Source organism: Rosa rugosa, chromosome 6 (assembly GCF_958449725.1).
Source record: "Rosa rugosa chromosome 6, drRosRugo1.1, whole genome shotgun sequence".
Lineage (NCBI taxonomy): Eukaryota > Viridiplantae > Streptophyta > Magnoliopsida > Rosales > Rosaceae > Rosa > Rosa rugosa.
Window position 1 is genome coordinate 37,998,363 of NC_084825.1, and position 24,032 is coordinate 38,022,394.

Sequence of the window (24,032 nt, forward strand, 5' to 3'; positions counted from 1 at the left end):
TCGTTGCGAAGCATATGCACCAACTGTTTGTGACGACTCACACTAACGAATACACATAAACTTACTTCCTAATTTGAAGTCTTATATATGTTCTCTTCAACGAATTAGTTATGAATAATATGATACCAAGTATCTACAAAAAACATTAAAACAACACAAAACTACGGAACAACATAGCCCCAAATTTTTTTTCAATCTCGGGTAACCAAAAATTGACAAAAGCATACCTTATATCTATTTTATTTCTCCTCACTCTCTCACACACTTATATTTCACTATTTTCTCAAATTTGCATTTTCAACCCAAAAACACATATAGCTTGTTTTGGCCGCAGATTTGTGAGAAACAAGTGACTTATGAGATAGATGGTAAGACGAGTGTGTAATAGAGAATAAAGAAACGAGAAAAAAAAAAGGAAAGAGAAAGAATACAGGAAAAACAACAATAAAAATTATAATAAGATAACGAGTTTGCTAATTACACCGAATTGAACTGAAATGCAATGCAGCTTCTTTGCGCTATATCATGATAATAACACAAAAAAATTTATAATTTTTTTTTTGCTTGAACTTTTTTTTTTTTTTTTAATATTGTTGCATCCTAGTTTTTTTTTTTTTTTTTTTTGTTCGTTTAGCTGTCGGGTCGTTCACTTGCTAAGACAGCAAAACGACGCGTGTCACCCACAGTTGACCCCGTCGCAAAACCGACGAGAAAAAATATCTCCAACCAACGCCTCACCGTTTCCACAACACTCCACCATGAATAATCCAAATCCCTCCCTCCTTTATTTTTATTTTTCCCCAACACCCAAAAAAAAAAAAAAAAAAAAAAAACCCACCCCTCCTCTCCGCAACAACCTCTTCCCTTTTCTACCTAAGTTTTTGTCTGAAAACCAAATCCGAAAACCCTAATTTTCTCAATTCCGCGGATTTCCGGTTGTGAATTAGGGTTCGTTTTATGGAACCGCAGCATGACAAGGACGCGTCGTCCATGGCGCCCAAGACGAAGAGCGCCAATTCGTACCAGATGCTGAACGGGCCGTCGCTGACGCACTCGGCCTGGTTCGAAATCCGGTTGTTCTACGTCCGGATCGCGCCGTGCGTCATCGACAGCGTGCCGGACCACCTCACGCTCTGCCACCTCCGCCGCGACATCGGCGTGTCTCTCGAGATCAACGGCGCCAGGATTCCGAACTCGGACTCGGCCTCGCTCACGCTCCGCCGCGACCGGCTGGACAAGGAGTCGTCGGAGGTGACGTACGTGGCCACCGACAGCGTGAGGGTCACCGGCGCGGTTGAGTTTGAGGTCTACGAGAACAATGACATGGTGCTGTGCGGGTCGTTGGAGAGAATGGAAGGCGTTTGGCTCAATGGGAATGCGGGGATGGAGAATGATTCCAAGACGGGTTGGAGTATGGATTGTTATATGTCTGCGTCTATTAATTCCGGCTCTTCGGCGTTTTTCCGGCCGAAACTCGGGGTTTCGGCGCCGTCTATAGAGGTTTATATCGCCGGGTGCTGCTCTGGTGTGCCGGTGATATTGACAAAGACGATACAGATTAGTCCCAGGCGGAAGTGCCCAAGGCACGCCACGCTGGATGCGATTCCCGAGGAGGAGGAGGTTGGGAAGGAGCATAGTAAGAGCTGTAATGGGTTAATTCGTCAACGGAAAGTGCAGGTATTGCAATATTTGTTGCTAAAGTTTTGTTTTGTTTTTGCAATTTTGATTTTTTAAGCATGGTTTTGATAATGTTGATGGTCACATTGTGGGAAATTGGCGGTGGTAGTGGAGAGTTTGGAGTTATGTTTGAACTTTGAACAATGTGTGATTATGGAGGCATAAATATGGTAATTGTAGAAAGGAAATTGGGTTGTCGAAAACATTGCTTTTATCTGTAGGTTAAGTTGCATCGCTGTGTTACTTGTTACGTATATGATGGAAAGAAATTATGGTTGAATTGGTAATCTGAAAATGTATGTGTTAATCAAGGGGTCATGTTATGAAGTGGAATGATAGATTGATAGTGTTACCTCCCTTTTAACAAGGGATTGTTATCATCTGGAATAGGTATTTAGTTATTCGCGTTTGCATTTGCATTTGCATTTTATTTCACAAACTTTGGTCTACTGACTCTTACAAAACTGGCGCCTCTATTTCTGTTGAGAAACTTGCTTTTTCATAAAATGCAACCCCTGTTCTGACAAAATGTTCAGCCCTCAAATGAAATTTGGCACTTTGTAAGTTCATCTACAGCCTAGAGTCCTGCACCCCTTTTGGCTTACAGGTGCATATAATAACTTATACTGCATAGGAGCTTGCTAAATTAACTCGTTTAGCTTGAATTTTGCAATGCTCTGATGGATTTTCTTGTTTTTAGGCTTTCCTAAATTTGCAAGCTTTTATTAATACTTAATCTTTGTTCCTGTATAGATTTGGTCCGTCATTTAGTGATAATTATTTTCTGTTTGTTTTATAACTGACTTGGAGTCCTTGATTTGGCCTATGCAGATGACAGAATCTGAAATTGATGAGTATGAATCAGATGGTAAAATTGGACATGGTTTCTACTCTGATGAAATGTACACCGGTGAAGATGGTCAACTCACATGGTTCAATGCTGGTGTTAGAGTTGGTGTTGGAATTGGCCTTGGGATGTGCCTTGGAATAGGGATTGGTGTTGGACTGCTCATGCGTTCCTATCAAGCGACCACTAGTAATTTCAGGAGGAGGTTTCTCTAAAGTGAGTCCTTTGAAATGGAGGTCTGTTATGGTTCATAAATTACAGGAGAAAGGAAAAAGGCCTGTTGGAAAGTTGAGGGAAATATAATAATGAATGAAGTGTTTGAAGATTGTGGAATAGGAAGTGAGAACGGCATAAATCTGTCGAGCACGAGTTTTTGTAGCTGGGTTGGAGGTTTGTACAGTTTTTTCTGTTTGATAGTTTCATGTTTACGTAAAGCTCTTGCAAAGGATGCCCAAGTTCTTCATTTCACAGTTTTCACACCTAAGGCTGCCGTGTACTGGACCATGAATCTGTTGTATGATATGAAACATAGAGATGGTTGTAATGCGGATTTGCAGCTTCAGTCGTAGCTCAGCCTTCAGAGACGCAAACATATAATAAGGTTCGGAGATCTTATGGAGCTGTAGGATAATAGCAAGGCTTGCTTAGCTTCCGGCATAAGCATGTGTATGAGGTTTGAGTTTGCTTTCAAGAAAATGTATCTATCCAAATTTTTTTCATATCTTGTAGAAGCTGGTGTCTTTTTGAGTTTCTTTGGGAGTTCATATAATGGTTGGTTTTGTAGATGGTTTCTTCACTTGTAATGTTCTTTTGTCTCACTTCTCCGTTCAATAAAAGTAGCTTTGATCAAGCAGCGGGCATGCTATCAAAATAAGCTCACTGACTTGTACAGTGTTCAAAGGTCTGAGTTGTGTATGTGCTTGCTTTCTTGTGAGTATTTGTTCATGAATTATAATACAATCTACTCTGTAGTAATACACAGATTCTAATCTTGCATGTAATCGGTGGACGGCTTCACATTTCACTTGACCAATGAGATTAAACGTGTGCGCGAGAGGGGTTCTTTATTCGAGCATTTTCTCCATTCACCATGGCCGTCTTCAATGACACCAAACTGAATCAGAGACAAATTCAACGAGGGTAAAAGCTTGATTTTCATTACGCTGTTTACTAATCAACCTTGTTTTATGGGTTTTAACTTCTAAGACGATAACCATTGCTGAAAATGGACAGCCACCAATGGCATCAAAAACGAACCCAACGTAAAATTGACATGAAAAGTATAATGACGAAGACCCTTTTTTTTTTTTTTTTAATTAATTTGTTAAAAAGAAAAAAAATCAATTTCTCAATTTATCATAAATCCGAAAGTTGAGGAGGTAGGCATATCCGTATATCCGTATTACTGTACAATTCAAAAGGTCCATATGACCTTTTAGGACATTTGAATAATATGTGTGACTAAATTAAAAGAGAAAGGATACAAAGGGAAATAACCATAAAGACAGGGGCACGTGAAACAGTGAGGAGTGAACAGAGCGCGAAATAGGCGAGAAGAGGAGAGACTAGTGGGTCTGGATCTCAGCAGTAGTGAACTCCGAAGCACTCAACTCTCGAAAATGCAAATGGAAGCCCTCACTTTAACTTAAACCCCGGAAATGAGCAAAATTACAACCCCACCAGCCTAAACCCTAAACCGCCCGAAACGATGAGCAGCGCCGGCATCGGATCCCCCGCCACAATGTCCCACCGCACCACCCAAACGACGTCGTCGCTCCCCCTCGTCGTCACTCTCAACTGCATCGACGACTTCGCCATGGAGCAAGACTGCCTGTCCGGCGTCGCCGCCGTCGAGCACGTCCCTCTCAGCCGCTTGGCCGACGGCAGGATCGAGTCCGCCTCCGCTGTGCTCCTCCAGTCCCTCGCGTACCTCCCACGCGCCGCCCAGCGTCGTCTTCGTCCTTACCAGCTCATCCTCTGCCTTGGGTCTGCTGACCGTGCCACCGACTCCGCTCTCGCCGCCGACCTCGGGCTCCGGCTCGTCCACGTGGACGCCTCCCGCGCCGAGGAGATCGCCGATACGGTTATGGCGCTGTTTCTAGGGTTGCTGAGGAGGACGCACTTGCTCTCGCGCCAAACGCTTTCGGCTTCGGGGTGGCTTGGTTCGGTTCAGCCGCTTTGCCGTGGGATGAGGCGGTGCCGGGGCTTGGTTTTGGGGATTATTGGTAGATCTGCGGCGGCGAGGTCTCTGGCTACTAGAAGCTTGGCCTTCAAGATCAGTGTGCTGTATTTTGATGTAGAGGTACCAATTCGTTCAAATTTACTTCTTTGAGTTTCGAATTAGTTTAGTTCAAGTTGGAGGTGATTGTGGTTGTAAGTATGATCTGAAGTTTTGAATGCATTACTAGAGATTTGTTGATCAATATATTTATCAATATGGTTGAGCTTAGTAAATTCATTTCATATTGATCCAGCTAGGAAATGAGTTTTTTCTTCAAGTTTATGTTGATGGTAATTGAAAGATTGGCTTGATGCATTTTCTGGTTTCGAGCCCCTTTTGCGTCTTGTATTGATGTTTCTGTTTAAACGGATTCAATCAGGTGAACGGAAAAGTCAGTAGGTCGTATGGCTTTCCTTCTGCTGCCCGAAAAATGGATACTCTAAATGACTTACTTGCTGCAAGTGACCTCATTTCGCTTCATTGTGCTCTGACAAATGAAACAATTCAGATTCTGAATGCTGAATGTTTACAGCACGTAAAGCCTGGTACATTTATCTTCCATCTTGGTCCTTGTAAGGAACATGTTTGGTTCTTTCTTCTTCTTTTTTGTTTTTTTTGTTTTGTTTTGTTTTTAGCATAGAATAATTATGGGTCCTGTTGTGCAGGAGCATTTCTTGTAAACACGGGGAGCAGTCAACTGTTGGATGATTGTTTTGTGAAACAGCTTTTGATTGATGGAACTTTAGCTGGGTGTGCTTTGGATGGTGCTGAAGGGCCGCAATGGATGGAAGCATGGGTATGTTACTAGTTATGGGTTATGGGCTTGTTAATGTAGGTTGTGTCAATTTCTTTGCATGTACTTGTGGTTGACTGCTTGAGTATGCTTTTCAGCCTCCCTTTATAGAACCTGTTTTGCTCCATTGAAGGAATTGTCTCCTGTTTCTTGTCTTGTAAAAAGTTCAGGACTTTCTAGTTAGCAAAAGAAAAAACGGCAGGAACTTTCTTATCAAGTGAGTGAGTGTATCGCTGTCTCATTTCTGATCACAGATTTTCTTCTGCCAAAGGAGCTGAGAGATGAGACATGTTTATTGCGTCCTACTTTTGTTTACACACTATGATAATTGTTTGAATCTATGCATTTGTAATCCGGTATGCATGTCTGAACTTATGTTTATTTTTTTACTAATCCTTAAGCTTTTGCATGGCTTTCATTCTAGCCTTGCCCTATTATTCTTACCAACAATGTCTCCTTGATGATATTGCCCTGTTGCCTAATTATTTTGGTGTGGGTGTTGACATGTGACAACTTATGGGCATATGCCCATTGAAACGGGGAGGGGATGGGAAGGAATACCTTTTATGGATGTGTGTGTGATTTGTGATGCTATATTTTTGTTTTTCTTCCTTACTGTAAAGTGGCTACCCATATCTGAATGATAGAAGTGTGGAGTACCAAGTTAGGTACCAGGGTGTTCCTAAGATATATACTGTCATTGGTTAAATTCAGGTAAAGGAGATGCCCAATGTGTTGATACTTCCGCACAGTGCAGATTATAGTGAAGAAGTATGGCTGGAGATAAGGGATAAAGCAATATCTGTATTGCAGACATTCTTCTTTGATGGGGTTGTTCCAAAAAATGTTGTATCTGATGAGGATGAGGAGGAAAGTGAAATAGGCGATGAAAATGAACACTCTGATAAACTGGAGCAAGAAAATCCCTTACAGCTGACCCTTGTTCAGCAATTAACTGATGTTAGTCATGCAAGTCCAGAAAGCTCCCTGCATAAAGAAACCAATCAATCCAAGGAGTCTCCTAGCCAGCAAGGTTCGGGTTTGTCTCAAAATTCAACTACTCGGTCCGATGGAAGACGAAGTAGATCAGGTAAGAAAGCCAAAAAGAGGCACACACATCAGAAATCCCAGAAGAAATCAGATGAACCTTCACTAGCAAAAGAAAGTACCTCACAGCGGGAGGAAGATACGACTATGAGTGGCACAGATCAAGCGTTAAGTTCCAGTTCTCGGTTTGCTTCCCCCGAAGACTCAAGAAGTAGGAAAACACCTATAGAATCATTGCAAGAGTCGCCTTCCGACCAGCTTCTAAAATCTAGAAAGAGGCTGAGTGGAAAGCCTGGTGAATTGTTAAAGGATGGCTATGTTGTAGCTCTATATGCAAGAGATAGCCCCGGTCTTCATGTCGCAAGGCAAAGAGTTAAAGGTGGTGGTTGGTTCCTAGATACCATGTCAAATGTAACGAAAAGAGATCCTGCAGTTCAGTTCCTCATTGTAATCAGAAGCAAGGTTAGCATGCAAGAGCTCAGTTCTTTTCTTTTGGATTCAAAATGTAGCCTGTTTTTCAAATTATGGTGGCTAGAGTGATCAGACATGTTCCTTATTATCTGCTTTGGTGATATTGAAGTATTGGTTCTTTGTTGTAGGATACCATTGGTTTGCGATCTTTTGCTGCTGGTGGAAAGTTATTGCAGGTAATATTTTGATTTCTGTTCAACTGGACCCCATAAGCATTGTTTTATTGATTTCTCATTCCAAGAAGTTTGTGTGATGTAACAATTTTGCATAAGCTGACCTCAAACTTGAAATGCTGATTCATGGTTGGGATTAAAATCATATGCTATTTTCACATTGCAGATAAATAGAAGAATGGAATTTGTATTTGCAAGTCACAGTTTTGATGTTTGGGAGAGTTGGATGTTGGAAGGTTCTCTGGACGAGTGTAGGCTGGTTAACTGTAGAAATCCGCTGGTATGTACCTTTTCTTTGTTGCGTATGCTTCCATGTTCTTTCACTGCTATACAGATGCACAGTAAGAGTAATGGTCTCCTCCCCTTCCCCGCAACTTTAGACATGTCAACAAAGATAGATCACTGGTGTATAGGAATTCCATATGCAGGCATTTTGTGCTTCTTTCAAGTATGTTAGGGGGGTTAACAAACCGTGGAGCAGATTTCAACACCATGCTGAAATTTGCATCTTAACTAGCCCCAAGTGTGTAAAATATGTGATGTCTTTCTTAGGGCACCTTTGTAATGAGCAAATTATGATTTGCTGCTTCTACTTGAGATTTAACATTATACTGTTCTCAGTTCTTTAGCTGATATAAGGTCATGATCTTTGTGACTTTGTTAAAATTTTGATATTTTCTTCCAATTTTTATCCTCACCTTTTGGATTTATAAACCTGTAGGCTGTTTTGGATGTAAGCATCGAGATACTGGCCACTGTAGGCGAAGATGATGGGGTAACACGCTGGCTTGATTAGGACTGGAACATGAGAGTAAGCCTAACATTCTTGTTCCGATTTTATTTTTCCCTCCATGGAGGTTTGTATCAATTTGAATCTGCTTGAAAGTTGTACAGTGTTCCTTTTGTTTATTTTTTATTGCCTCCATTTCCTTTCTATGGTTTTATCTGTTTTTATCATTATATTTGTGTTCGAAGCTCTGAGTTATTCAGCATCCAAGTGAATGTATTTGTGTAATTTACATGGGACATTCCATCGGAGATAGTTATGTAACTTACCAGTAAGGAAGTTTCATTTGACTGTTGGTTTTATTGGTGACTTAACACATTCCTGTCAGTGGTGGTGAACTCGCGAAGAGCTTTCCGCCTTCACTTTTCTTGGGCAAATATTTGGTTTAAAAAGCTAGAGATCTTGTAATGTTACGGTGGTTTCTCTTTTCCTTCACTACCTGAATTGTAAAAAATGAATATTGAACACGACTAGAAGTTGTCCAAAGTTATTAGGTAGAGCATCAAACACGATCACTCAAGTCTAATGACATGGGGATTAGGTGGGATTGTTCTTTTAAATTACCAATTTTTTTATTTTTTTGGAGGATCTTTATTTTAGTGATTTGAATCATAGAAGTCGGATTTTTTTTTTTTTATCAAATAAGTGGATTGATATGGAAGAAGATTTTATATTTTAAGATGAGCCACTAACAGTTCACTTGTACAAACGTCAGACCGATGAGTATGAACATAACTTTCTAAGTTCAAAATAACAGTAATGGAGTTACTAATTCTCTGGCACTTCATGAAACAAGAAAATTGATCATGCTGACCAGGGAGACTTTTAATTTGACAAAGTATCAACATTTTTGGTAAGGCATACCAATGTCATCACTCGATTAACAATGTTTTGTAATGAGCCACAGCAGAATCACGACGACCAAACTTAATCCCACTCGGATTGGGGTACACAACCCTCAAACAACCAATTCTGATATCAGACTCCTCAACGGTAGAGGTCGGAATTGCTACTACCACTCTCTCTCTCTCTCTCAAAGCTGACCCAATATAGCGAGCAGAAGCCGGAGCCAAGCAAAATTGTCTGCGTCACATTCTCTCTCTGACTGAGATGCAGCTGTGAGAAACGCCAACGGTGTTCGGCCGGGAGAGAAACTCACTCGCTCTCTCTGCTTTATTTTTTTTTTCTAGGCGCGTTCTAAGGGCGTGGAAAATTTTTAAGCCTTATGAATGGTGAAGCTTTAGCTAATCTTCCACAAAAGTCAGATTGAACTAGTCTCCCGTGTGATGCAACGTGGAGAGCTGGTTGGAATAAATTTTCATAACTTGTGATCACCTTCTCCTTTTATCTCATGACTTGTGCGTACACTAGTGAGGAAAGTGCTGAGGAAAGAGTCTTGGTTAAAAGCATTTCATATATAAACCCTAAGAGACTTGAGCAATCATTCATATCAATCAATCCAGAAAACAAAAAAGAAAAAGCTTCAGATTAGCTGATTTCTCCAACATGGCTGGAGCTGTCGTTTCAATGGTGATCCATGGGCTCAGGCCGCTCGGAAGCTTGATGATTCAGCAAGCTAAGTTCTTCAATGAAGTCGGCGATCAAGTTGAGCTTGCACAAAGCGAGCTACTCCTGATGCGGAGCTTCCTGAAAGATGCAGATGCACGACAAGAAGATGATGAAGTGGTACGCTTCTGGGTTAATGTGGTTAGAGAAGCTGCTTATGATTTGGAGGATGCCATTGAATCTTTTGTCTTGAAAGTAGCTTTGAAGAAGGAAGCAAGTGTGAAGGTAGTTCTCAAAAGGTTTGCTTGTTTTTTGAGCAAAGGAGTGGATCGTTACAAGATCGATCGGTTTGGAAATTGAGAGAATTACGACCAAGCTTTCTAAGCTGAGGTTGACCATGCAAAGCTATGACATAAAGCAAGAGAAGGGGAATGAAGGTGCTACTTCTTCAATGAGGCAACGAGAAATCCTCATGTTATTGAGCATGATGTTGTTGGGTTAGGGAACGACATAGAGATGTTAGCTACGCGTTTGGTGGAAGAAAAAGCCCATCGAGTTGTTTCTATTTGGGGCATGGGCGGCTCGGGAAAGACCACTCTTGCAAAACAAATTTACAATCATAAGAAAGTCAAGTCTCATTTTGATTGTTTTGCTTGGGTGTGTATATCTCAAAAATGTGACGGTACAACAGTTATGAAAGAAATTTTCATTAAACTTAGCGGAGTGTGTAAATACAAGGATGAACGTGTTTTGGATACTGGGCAGAGAACAGAAAATTCCACAACACAACACAACTTGGTCACGCAGTGAAAACCTCAATTGAGATCAAAAACACTACGGGGCTCTAACTCTTGAGAACCCAATGATTCACTAATCAAAACAGATTACAAAGTTACAACTCAGGTATTGCACTGACCGCGGCAATCCCTCCTGAACTGACTAACTTACAATCTGGGATTGCACTGACTGCTGCAATCCTTACTGGACAGACTACACATTTAACTGTGGGATTGCAATGACTGCTGCAATCCTTACTGGACAGACTCACAAACTGTTTTCAACATGGAACAAAACAGAGCAACAAAGAGTCTGACTCTTTTACAATCAAGGGATTGAAACTCAACACGATTTCAATGCCTAGAACAAACAGAATACCCATGTATATATAGGAGGAAGAAGGAATTCCATTCTGTCAAAGTTGCTAGAAGCTTGGTTGGAGTAGGGCCTTGTGTTTCGGCAAGATAACCAACTAAAATGGGGAGCCCTGCTGCAATTGTCTCCCACTTTGATCTTTGACAGCAAGGTTTCCATGAAGATGAACAAGGCCACCTGTCTTCGACAGCAAGATATCCATACTTGCAATTAAACAAACTATCATACTTGGTCTTTAAGTTCATGTATGAATGATCACCAGTTGCTTGCTTCCCACTATCATTTTAGACAGCAAGGTCTTCATGATTACACTGAGTGGACAGCAAAGGAAAAGATATGGTTGCTTTCACCTTTCTTCTTCACTCGGATCCATCTCAAGGGAATATTAATTACCTCTCCAAGATTTTCTTCCTCACCCGGATCCATCTCAAGGGGATATTAATTACCTCTCCAAGATTTTCTTCCTCACCCGGATCCATCTCAATGGGATATTGCCTCTCCTTGCCAATATGTTAATACTAACAAATCACCAGAAGATCACGAGGTGAATAGGCACTTGCTTCCTACTTCCATCTTGGACAGCAAGGAGAGATTGAAAGCTGATTTGTGGTTTCCTCCATTCTTCCATGACAGCAAGGTTCTTGTCAGAAGAAGGTGGAGAACCAAGCTGCCATGGTCTTCTTTCTTTCTCATATGGCAGCAAGACGATATCGAAGCCAGATGCAAAGGCTCCCTCCTTTGTTCTTTAACAGCAAGGTTGTGAGTATAGAAAGATTAGCTCCCATGTTCATGTCTGAAAAGCAATGCCACCACATGGTGCTTAATTAATCCTCCATGCTTTGACAGAATGATCACCATGAAGAGAAGATACCCACGCATGAGAGTGAAGAAGAAGACCACTGCGCACAACCTGCATGGACAGCAAAAGTCACCATCTCATGTTTAGAAAGCAGAGCACATAGAAATATATAATTAAGATCATCACATGGCTTATGAATACTTTTGTGGTTAATGGAATGCCAACAACACATGTTGTACTAACAGAGTGTCCGATGAGCAGAGAAAGGAAATTGCAGATCTGAGTAATCTTGAAATAGCAGAGAGGCTGTGCAATTTCCAACGACACAGAAAATGTTTGGTGGTGCTCGATGATATTTGGACTCTTGATGCATGGAACTCTTTTAAAGGTGGATTTTCAGTGGATGAGGAAACTGAGAGCCGCATATTATTGACCACTCGCAACAGAGAAGTAGCTTCACTTGCAAGGGGAAATAGCTTACTCTACGAATCTCAGGCACTAAGTGCAGATGAAAGCTGGAATTTGTTTAGGAAGATAGCATTCTTTGGAAGGGATGATACAAGTATATTCTCATAAACTCTTTCATCTTTACTCTTTAGGTTTATGGTTCGAGTCTAATATTAGAAACTATCGCATTCCACTTGTCATTGCATTTTCTTCTTCTTTCCATAGTTTGTTCTCAGCTGGAATGTTACTATTTTCCAAGTGTTACCGTCACATGCATTCAATATATATGAAATAATTGTTGGATGGCAATTAGAAAATCTCAGGACAGACCTATCGATCAAGCCTGTCCTAATGCAATTTTCAAAACTTTCTCACTAGCTACTTGGGCTAATCCTACTCCTAAAAACTTTAATTTTATTTGGGGAAAAATTCACCAACGGTGTCTGGACACTTAGGGGACTTTCAGAATGATACATGAACTTACAAAGTTATCAATGTGATACCTGGACTCATTTTTTCGTATCAACATCGTACCTATGACCAATTTCCGTAACGGCTCCGTGACGGAAATTGGCCGTAGGTATCACATTGATAACTTTGTAAGTGACGGAGCCGTTACGGATATTGGTCATAGGTACGACGTTGATACGAAAAAATGAGTCCATGTATCACATTGATAACTTTGTAAGTTCAGGTATCATTCTGAAAGTCCCCTAAGTGTCCAGACACCGTTGGTGAATTTTTCCCTTTTATTTGTCATGAAACTGCAATTCTATATATACGTGAGTTTATGACATGATTGACATTGAACAAGGATGCAAAATTGACTTTACTTTGCTGTCCATTTACTTTACTTTTCAGATTCTCAAATTTATTCAAAGAAAGAAGAACCGGGAAAGAATATGCTTCATCATTGTGTAGGTTTGCCATTAGCTATTATCGTGCTCGCAGGACTACTAGCTAGAAAAGACACAATTGATGAGTGGGAAACTGTGCATAAGAATGTTAATGTATATATAAGGAGAGGCACAGACCTTGAACGAGAATACAAAGGTCAAAAATATGGAGGTGCTTCATGGGTCTTGGCACTCAGTTATGACAACTTACCATATCGCTTAAAGCTATGCTTTTTGTACTTAGCAAATTTTCCTGAAGACTATGAGATGCGGGTGAAAAGACTGACTCAGTTATGGATGGCAGAAGGTTTTATATCCACGACGTCGACAGAAATGATGGAAGATGTATCATATAGTTGCTTGAGTGAATTGGTGGAAAGGTGTATGGTTCAAGTTGTGGACATTGAAGTCAAAGAGAACGAGAATGTTTTGGGAATTTTTCAGATTATTTCCTCTTCTCCAAGAATGGAGTATATATACACATTGAGTTATACATTAAAGGATAAAACTATACAACAGAATATCTAAAGTTGTCTACCATCATTATCTGCTATTATTCCACCAACTCACTGTCTACCACACTTGTCTGGATGGACCATTCTACCAACTCATGCCAACTCACGCCAACACTCCCCCTCAAGTTGGTGCATACAAATCACAGATGCCCAACTTGTCAAGTGAGTCATAAAATGCTTTACTCGAGAGAGCTTTTGTAAGAATATCCGCCAACTGTTCTTCAGTAGGAACGAAGGGAAACAAAATGATCTGTCCATCCAGATTCTCTTTAATGAAGTGTCGGTCTACCTCCACATGTTTCGTGCGATCATGCTGAACAGGATTGTGAGCAATTTCAATTGTAGCCTTATTATCACAATAAAGTGGCATAGCCTTTTCCTGCCTGAACCCCAAATCTCTCAACAAATTTCTCAACCACAACATCTCACAAAGTCCTCGGGCCATTCCTCTGTACTCTGCTTCTGCACTAGAGCGAGCCACCACCTTTTGTTTCTTGCTCTTCCAAGTAACCAAGTTACCACCCACAAATGTGAAGTATCCCGAAGTAGACCTACGATCTGTAATATTACCTGCCCAGTCTGCATCTGTGTATCCAGAAACATCCAAGTGGCTGTGTTTTGAAAAGATTAATCCTTTCCCTGGAGCAGCCTTTAAATACTGCAAAATACGAAATACAGCATCCATATGGACCTCACTGGGATTGTGCATAAACTGACTCACCACACTAACTGCATAGGCCAGATCTGGTCTAGTGTGAGACAAATAAATCAACCGTCCAACTAACCTCTGGTATCTCCCTTTATTTGTAGGTACTTGGTCCACGTACTCTGCTAACCGATGATTCTGCTCGATAGGAGTATAAACAGGTTTACAATCCAGCATACATGTTTCTGCTAACAAGTCTAGGACATACTTCCTCTGACTCAACACAATACAATCCTTTCCACGAGCAACTTCAATTCCCAAGAAATATTTCAAATTACCCAAATCTTTCATCTCAAATTCAGAAGATAACTGACCTTGTAACCTTTGAATCTCCTCAATATCGTCACCTGTCACAACCATGTCATCAACATAAATAATCAAGGCAGTCATCTTACCACACCGATGTTTAAGGAATAAGGTGTAATCTGAGTTGCTCTGTTGATATCCCATTTTCTTCATGAACTTGGTGAACCGGCCAAACCAAGCTCTGGGAGATTGCTTCAAGCCATAAAGCGACTTCTTCAATTTGCACACCATCTGCTCTCCAGTGGAAGTACCATATCCAGGAGGTAAATCCATATAAACCTCTTAATGCAGGTCACCATGCAAGAATGCATTCTTAACATCAAACTGTTGTAAAGGCCAATCAAGATTAGCAGCTAACGAAAGAAGTACCCGAATTGTGTTAATTTTGGCCACTGGTGCAAATGTCTCATCGTAATCCACTCCATACTTCTGAGTATAGCCTTTAGCCACTAATCTTGCCTTGTACCTGTCCACTGAACCATCCGAATTGTGTTTTACTGTATACACCCACCTACAACCAACTGTCTTCTTCCCGGGTGATAATGATACTAACTCCCACGTACAATTCTTCTCAAGAGCATCCATCTCGACTGTCATTGCCTTCATCCACTTCTCATCTTTCATGGCATCCTGCACTTTACTAGGAAGAGACACAGAAGATAATTGATTCACAAAGGCTACATATGGTTTAGATAACCTATGGGTCGACACATAATTAGCAACAGGGTATTTAGTCTTAGCACTTAGAGTAGGTTCATAGTGTTTCGGAGGTTGACCACGGGATGAACGACTGGGTAAGGTTCTAACAGGAACACTACCTGACACAGAAGGACTATTAGACAAGGAAGGATTGGGACATACCTCGGGTGATGATTGAGCAGGTGAGACCGCTGAAGAGGAGGGAGAGACTGAAGAATTGTCTAAAACACCATCAGAAGACGGCAGAACCTCATCTTCCACTTGATCGGAAATTGTCTCCCCGGCCAACCGGTCAGACTGATCAGGTTGACCAGTTGGTAATACATTGCTCAAAGTTTCTTCTCTGGATGAACCCCTGTTTTCCCTATTTTCCTTTTCAATATTAGACGATGGGTCCTCCAACTTTGAGAACTCAGATGCCAGCCACTCATCTTGCCTATTAGACAAGTCTTCATAATAACAAGACTTCTCCCCCTGACTAGGAGTCACAGGAGGCAAGAAATAACAAACATCTTCACTGAAAGTAACATCCATGGTGACATAAAACTTCTGGGATTGAGGGTGATAACATTTGTAACCTTTCTGATGAGACCCATACCCAACAAACACACACTTAAGGGCTCTAGCATCCAATTGTGTCCTTTGATTTTTATACATATGAACATAGGCAACACAACCAAAGACACGAGCAGGAAGAGTATTAGATGATGGGATAGAAACATAGTTAGACAAGACCTCAAGTGGGACACAACCTTGAAGAGGGGCAGATGGAAGGCGATTGATAAGATGAGAAGCACACAAAACAGCTTCTCCCCAAAGGTACTTAGGCATGTTAGCACTAAGCAAAAGAGATCGAGCCATATCCAAAAGGTGACGATTTTTCCGTTCAGACACCCCATTTTGCTCAGGTGTCTGTGGACATGAAGTTTGATGGATTATGCCATGGTGTTGGAAATATTCATGAAAAGAATGATTAATAAACTCACCCCCATTATCAGAACGAAAAACCTTAACATGAGCATCATATTGAGTACGAACAAGACTATGAAATGCTGTAAAGGCAGAGAAGACAGAATCTTTGGACTTAAGTAGAACCACCCAAGATAGTCGAGTAAAGTCATCGATGAATAACACAAAATATCGCATTTCAAAAAGGGTAGAATGTTTAGAAGGACCCCACAAGTCTGAATGAATTAACTCAAAAGGCATAGTACTAGAATGAAAACTCGAAGGATAACCAGACCTATGACTCTTAGCCAAAGCACAAGTTTCACAATGCAAGCTAGAATCACTTATTCCCAAAAACAACGAAGGCATGGACTTCTTCATAACTCCAAAAGATGGATGACCCAAACGCCTATGCCACAACCATAACTCACTCAGTCGATCAGAACTCGATGTCAGGGCTAAAGGTTGTTCTGTTTTTTGTGTTTGTCCTGCGTACATGCAATCCAAATGAAACAGTCTCCCCCTCAGGTCTCCCTTGCCCATGATCACCCGATTGCATAGATCCTGAAAAACAACATACATTGGATAAAAGGTTACTGAGCACTTATTCTGTGAATTCAATTGAGATATAGATAACAAATGATGAGACAACGAGGGCACATAAAGGACATCATGTAAAACAATGGATGGTGTAACCTGAATAGACCCAATACCTAAGACCGGAAAAGACACACCATTTGCATTAGAGACATGAGATATAGAAGGAGATGACATAGACACAAAGAAAGACTTGTCGTAGGTCATATGATCAGACGCACCGGAATCAATTATCCATGTATCACTACTAGTAAAGTTAGAAATATGTAAAGCAATACCAATTTTACCTCGAGTTTCCTTAGTCAAGGAAACAGTACCCTTAGAGAGGTCTTGCCCTTCAACACCATAGAAATCAGGTTCTGGCACCAGTTGGACTGCTGCTTTGCCTCTCTGACCTCTACTTCCTCCAGTATTACTTCCTCCTCTCCAACCGGAATGGTTAGAATTAAACCTTCGCAGCTTAGGACATTGATTCTTGAAATGACCAACTTCCTTACAATAGTTGCAAGTCATTTGGTTATTGACCGGAGCCATCCCTCGGCTATAATTCTGATTCTGTTGGTACCCCTGACTCCGAGGTCGATAGTGACTTGGAGATGGAACATGAGATGAATTCCCATACTGAGGAGACAAAGATAAAGGTTCAGGTGATCTAGCCTGGACTGCTAAAACTGAAATTTCAGTATGAATACCCTTTGCAGCAACTTTGTTGGCTTCATCTTTTCGAATATAGGCAAAGGCTTGCTCCAACGTTGGAGGAGTTGCAAGACGCAATAACTCATTCTTTGCCCCTTCCAAATGAGGATCTAGACCAACAAGAAAGACATGAACACGCATCTTATCTTGCTCACTCCTGTAGGAAGTGATGTCTGCTTCACAAGTCATAGGATTAGGATTTCTCTGATCAAGCTCCTGCCAGATTGTCTTCAAATTTGCATAAAATGTTGCAACAGGCTGTCCACTTTGAGTTATTTTGAAAGCTTTGACATTTAATTCATGAACACGAGCAAAGTCACTTCCATCATAATAAGTAGCAGCAACAGAGTCCCAAATTGCTCTAGGAGAATCAAAATTAGCAAATAACTGCATTACCTCTGGAGTCATTGCTTTTAGAAGAATTCCCATCACGTTAGTATTTGCCGTGTCCCATTCATCAGCTTTTGGTCCTGCAGCAGGTCTGGCAGTGCTACCAATAACATAACTCCACTTTCCAATCCCTTGAATATGGATCTTCATAAGCCTTTGCCATAACTGATAATTTGTGCCATCAAGCTTGACACCAAAGCTTGAGTTATCTGTTACATTTTGAACAATGACAACTTCACGAGCCACAGATGTAGCTCCTTCAGCCTGAGAGTCTCTTATGGTCAAATCCACCATCTTACTTCCTTTTTTTTTTTTTTTTTTTTTTTTAAAAAGGTATGTAGACACACGGCTTCCACTCTTCTGTAATAAACCTAAACCACTCTTCTGTCTACAACTTCCTTTCTCTCTCTAGAAACAAACACCAGAAGCAATGAAACCCAAATCCCAGCAAAAGGCGATCCGACGGAGGGCAGTGGGCTGGGCGACCCGTGGAGGCGGGATTTCTTGATGCAGCGACCGGTAGAGGCACGATCTCTCGGTGCTGCACGCTGGGCTGCGCTGCAGGAGGCTGGATGCTGGGCGTGGTGCTGCACGGTACAAGGCACGTTGGGCTGCGCTGCAGGAGGCTGGATGCGTGCGGAGATTAAGATCTATGGATCGAGCTCTGCACAACGTCGGGTTTGAAGGCAGAAAGAAGCTGCGATGGTCGAGCTGCAGTTGCGGTGATGGATCTACGGCGGTGAGCTGGAGTCCAAATTGGTGATGGATCTGCGGCGGTTGAGCAGCAGTTCTGAGTATAGCCGAATTGTGTGGATCTGCGGTGGTGATGGATCTGCGGCGGTGAGCTGCAGTTGCGGTGCTGCGGTGGTCGAGCTGCAGTTGTGGTGCTGCGGTGGTCGAGCTGAGGCGGAGCTGGAGGAGTGACAATCGAGCTTGGTAGAAGCAAGAGGTATGATCTAAAACCGATTAATTGACCAAAAGAACATAGTGTGTTTCTGGTTTGGTTGGGATTTCAGTTGTTGAGCTTTTCGGTTGGGAGTTTTGGATAGTGTTTGATCGGAAGAAAGGAATTGGCTAGTGTCTCTTAATCAAAAGAACCCAAAAGAACTCAATCTGTATTAATCAAAAGATCCCAAAAGGCAAAAGAAAACACAGCGGAACAGAGTCCAAATTGGATCTCTGCTCTGATACCATGCCAAGTCAAAGAGAACGAGAATGTTTTGGGAATTTTTCAGATTATTTCCTCTTCTCCAAGAATGGAGTATATATACACATTGAGTTATACATTAAAGGATAAAACTATACAACAGAATATCTAAAGTTGTCTACCATCATTATCTGCTATTATTCCACCAACTCACTGTCTACCACACTTGTCTGGATGGACCATTCTACCAACTCATGCCAACTCACGCCAACAATTGATTTATCTGGGAAAATTAAAACTTGTCGTCTTCATGATCTTATGCGAGACTTAAGCTTGTTAAAAGCCGAAGAGGAGAACTTTTTACAAGTTGTCAATTTTTATACAGGGACGAGAACCAACACAACACAAGTCGGTAGAGTTCGAAGAGTGGCAGTGTATGTGAGCGAAATGGTTGATCAATTGGTTCTCAATACAAGAGGTGCTCCCCTGAGGTCACTTTTATACTTCGGTCCACAATACTTTCGTGGAATATGGAATAAAAATGTCATCCGGTCGGTATTCAATGACTTCAAGTTGCTTAGAGTTCTGAAGTTAGAAGATATGCTAGAACTCAAAAAGTTACCGAGCACAATTGGAAATCTGGTCCACTTGCGGTTTTTAAGTCTAAAGCATAGTACGGTACAAAACTTGCCATCATCTGTAGCTAACTTGGTGTTTTTGCAGACTTTGGATTTACGTTGTATTTCTATTGGGAAAATGAACATCCCAAATGTGTTTAAGAAGATGGAACAATTGAGGCATTTATATCTACCCAGGGTTTACAAGCTACGTGGGGAGCTCTCATTGTCTACAGCTTGCAACTTGCAGACGTTAGTCAATGTTGAATGTGGATACTGTGATTTTAATGCCCTTGTTGAATTATACAATCTTCGGAAACTATCCATCAGGGCAGGGTCAGAACACTGGAAAAAACTGGAGGAATTCTTGAAATCGAGAAGTAGTAGTCCCACATTCCACCATCTTCGTTCTCTATCTCTGCGACTGGATTATGGTCATGATGATTCAATATTGGATCTATCGGGGTTTCGTTTTATATACAAGCTGCGACTGGTGGGGCACTCAATCAAGGAGTTACCGGAGAACCTCCTCTCCTTTCCAAACCTGATCAAGATAAAGCTGTCTTCTACTCAACTGAAGGGGGACCAGATAGAAATACTTGACAAGCTGCCACACTTGAGAGTGCTTTACCTCTATGCTTTCGCCAGCCTTCCTTCAAACACACTGGTTTGCAGCAATCGAGGATTTCCCAATCTTGAGTTTCTTTCCCTCCGAGAGTTGCCAGAATTGAAAGAGTGGAGGGTGGAGGAAGGAGCCATGCCTCGTCTCCGCAGATTGTGCATTAAGCAATGCTGGGAATTGAGGGCAGTTCCAGATGGGCTTCAATATGTTGCTACCCTCAAGGAGTTAACAGTCAAGGCGATGCCAAGTGAATTCTGTAGTAGGCTTGGGAAAGACGGGGAGGATTTCCACAAAATCAAACATGTACCTTCTCTTATCATAACAGATTAACAGGAGGTACTGAATGATAACTATTTATTGAGACCACCAGACGCGTAGAGGAGAGAATGAGTAGGGTGTACTTGGGCATATCTTCAAGTAATTGTACTACGCAAGCTTGGGAAATTGGCCACGAAACTAGGAGCTGTATTTTTCCACAAGTTATCTATGTTTTTTTTTTTTTTTTTAATAAAATTTGTCTATGATTTTTGTTGTTAGTTTTCATTGCTAGTTTAGTTGGGTACCTTTCATTTAGTGTGTTGTAATAACTACTTGTAATGACACCATTCGGCCAAAGCACATGTTGTTGGGCTGCGCTTATAGTGATTTGGGCCTTCTTTGTACAACTTTATACTTCTTGAGTTGGTGTAATTGTACTGGGCTTTTCTCAGGGAGGCCACCAATTGCGTACGTAGCCTCTCAATCTTTTACACATCTGTTCTTTCTTTTTTTTTATCTTTTTTTTTTTTTTTATCAAAACACACATACACATCTGTTCATTGAATGATATTCTTCCATTTTTGTTCATTTTTCTTTTTCCATAGACAATTTGTGCTTTTTGTATTAGGTGTTTTAAGTCTCTCTCTCTCTCTCTCGGGGTGAAAATAAGTTTCTCAACTTAGGGGAAATCCTGTATTAGGTTTTGACTTGATATTCTATTTGATCAAGATTTTGTACTATGCCTCACCTTCCTCATCTATGATAAACAAGTCCTTAAAAGCTAGGCTAGCTTTCATTCTGTTTCACATCTAAACATTTTATATTTAATCGAAAAAAATCCAGCAATTTATATAACACATGAGGAAAATACCGGATATAAACAACTTAGTATATTAAAAATGAAACAGGGATCAAAATTCTGAATTTCACATTGATGTGAAAATACCGGATATAAACAACTTTGGTATGCATCATGAAGACATGATATAGTCGTATATAGTAATACAACTAAGATAAGAATAATAATCCGATTATCTGCTCCAAGTTGTGTTCTTATCTTGGGAATTAGGATTTTGCGTCTTAATATTTGATATGTTAAGAATATGAATCCTTTTGTGATTGATAAATGTCTGTATTTTCTTTTATATTGGTCCTTTTAGGAGCTTAAGTTCGATCTGTCCCTTCAAATCCAAAAATCAACAAAACCACCTTTTTTTTTTCAAACATTTCTAACGGAAGTCATGTTTGGTAAAGAAAAGAAAAAATGTGTTTTCAAAAAGTCAGGGCGTAATAACTGCAATATTATATATATATATATATATATATATATATATATATATATATATATATATATTATTATTATTTTTTTTTTTTTGAAGGGAAAGACGACAAACTATATTAAATGCAAACTGAAGAGTACATAGAGCGATGTAGAAGCATCGAAAGAAAACAATAAAAGTATAAAACATAACAAGATGCACAAACTCATCTATAATGAAAAGTGCACAGATGCATCTAGAAAGAAAGGTAACCAGGATGTGACTTGATGCCGAACGACATGGCTGCACTGCATATGTTACGAGAGTAGTTTAAAGGTAAACGTAACCATAACCGATGATATGATCACTTAGGAGAGGTGATTCACCCACCAAGAGTTCGAGAGTAACCGAGGGTGTCAAAAACTCGAAAATTAGCAAACGAACTCCTAAGAACCAGAACCAATACCATATCAACATGAGCATCTGTCTCGGATCAAGGATCCGGATGTGAATGCAACCCAGGTCCCAAATACGGATCCAAATCCGGCCCGAGACCAAAGTCAAATCTGCCAAAGCAAACTTGACAAAAGCCCAAGCCCATTTGAATCTGATTTGGACACCCTATAAGATCTTCTCTAGACACCCACCTGTCTATGCTCCCACTGCAGCCGTCGAATGTCACCGGTGGAAGGACCCACGGCGGCGCCGCCACCATCCTTACACAGCCCCAGAACTCCTCGTTCTGTTCCGCCGCGCCACAACTCGGAAAACTCTTCGTTGGGAGGACATGGCACCACTGTCAGCCGTCCCACCAAGCCACATCGCCGCGCTGCAAACAGAGCCAGACCGACAACAGATCCAGAATCCCAACGGCAGATCCACCAAGCACCAATTGCCGCCGAAGAGAATCCAAACACATTGACGCCATCCACCGCCGAAGCCCTGCAGCGGCACCCAAAAGCCATATCCCCCCAAACAGAAAAGATCCCGACTCAAAGTTGATAGAACCGGGATCCCAAGTTTGGTTTGGATCCACCAGATCATGGCGCCACCCTTCACCACCATCATTGAAACAGAGCGCATCACGAGCAAAGCTCGAAAGGTTTGAATCCCATCGGCAAAACGACGAGACTAGGGTGCAGCAACCCGAAGGTTGAAGAGGAGAGATTCTCGAGTCCAAAAAACTCGACAGTTAAGGACTACGGACGCCATCGTCGCAATCCAAGGAAATTGGACGGCGAAACCCTAGGGTTAGCCACCGCAAAGGGGAGAGAGCGAGAGCTCTCATATTTTTTGTCCAAAGCCAAAACTTACTGCAATATATTATATATGAAAGCAGCTAATAGGGTGCTTTTTTAAATCTCAATTTTTCTACCATATGCCGAGCGAAACTTTTTAAATTGGACTAAAACCATAAATAGCACTAGACTTTTAACAAATAGATATTTTCCCAAATTTTCTAACCATCAATTTTAAATTTTAATATCATATTTTCCTAGGGTACTTGTTGTCTAATATTCCATCATATTTACTTCATGAAAAAAACCCTAAGGCTGCCATCAACAGTGTGCAGCCATTGAAGCCGGACTCTTTCCGGCACCTTCTCTCCTCATCAGAATGCATCAAGGCAGTGTCCTCATGTGGTATTGTCAGGTTATTATTAACATAGAAACGCAACATGCGCTGATTGACATGGTACAAGCTAGGAAACCTACTCTGATCTTCCTTTCAGAAACCCTAGCCAGGAAGAATCTCATTGACTCTCTTACCAGCACACTTGGTTTCAAGGGGGATTCTGTGTTCCGCATGAGAAGTACTCCCAGGGGCTCGCTTTGTTCTGGAGTGAGGATACACACGTAGATATACGTACTTACTCCCCTAACCATATTGATGCGGAGATTAGAAAGCCGTGAACAGATCTATGGAGGTTCAACGAAATTTATGGAGTGGTAGCAGAGGGAGGGAGAGATCGCACATGGTCCCTCATTCGAACCCTAGCGGCGCAGCACTGTACCTTCCATGGTTAATGGCACGAGACTTTAATGAAGTCATGTCCCAGGCAGACAAGTCAGGAGGACCTCCTTGGTCTGCTGCAGCCATGGTCAGATTCTGGCGAACCATGTCAGTTTGTGGTTTCATTGATATGGGGTTCGTCGGGGGCCAGTTTACTTGGTCCAACAGATTTACAAAAGAGAGACTAGATAGGGGCTTTCAAACAACCCAATGGAGAAGTAGATTTCCATTCAGCCGTGTACTTACCTTACCTTCATCCGAGTCGGATCACAGTCCTTTACTAATTGAAGTTAGTGCAGCAAGGTTGCCTAACAGTCGATGGGTACGGCGTTTTCGCTTTGAGGAAGCATGGTGTGGCAGGGAAGAGTGTTCCACTATTATCCAACAGGAGTGGGCGAGGCCAACTACTGGGAATGCCCTAAGATAGCTAAGATACAAGATTA

General features: G+C 41.3%; 2 protein-coding genes and 1 pseudogene across 2 annotated transcripts; 2 read left to right on the forward strand and 1 right to left on the reverse strand.

Annotated features, from left to right (window-relative positions):
• Window positions 1-799: 799 nt before the first annotated feature.
• On the forward strand, window positions 800-8,318 carry LOC133713858 (C-terminal binding protein AN-like). Its single transcript, XM_062139889.1, has 9 exons — window positions 800-1,677; window positions 2,509-2,729; window positions 4,241-4,826; window positions 5,125-5,290; window positions 5,411-5,541; window positions 6,253-7,047; window positions 7,185-7,232; window positions 7,396-7,509; window positions 7,951-8,318. The coding sequence occupies exons 1-9, from the start codon at window positions 958-960 to the stop codon at window positions 8,023-8,025; spliced, it is 2,856 nt and encodes a 951-aa protein (XP_061995873.1). The 5' UTR covers window positions 800-957; the 3' UTR covers window positions 8,026-8,318.
• Window positions 8,319-8,687: 369 nt separating this feature from the next.
• On the forward strand, window positions 8,688-20,437 carry LOC133716733 (putative disease resistance protein At1g50180; annotated as a pseudogene).
• Window positions 15,719-17,263, reverse strand: LOC133718754 (uncharacterized). The gene is made up of 2 exons (XM_062145629.1): window positions 16,875-17,263; window positions 15,719-16,554 (listed from the first exon to the last, which is right to left on the reverse strand). The coding sequence occupies exons 1-2, from the start codon at window positions 17,119-17,121 to the stop codon at window positions 16,430-16,432; spliced, it is 372 nt and encodes a 123-aa protein (XP_062001613.1). The 5' UTR covers window positions 17,122-17,263; the 3' UTR covers window positions 15,719-16,429.
• Window positions 20,438-24,032: the final 3,595 nt, after the last annotated feature.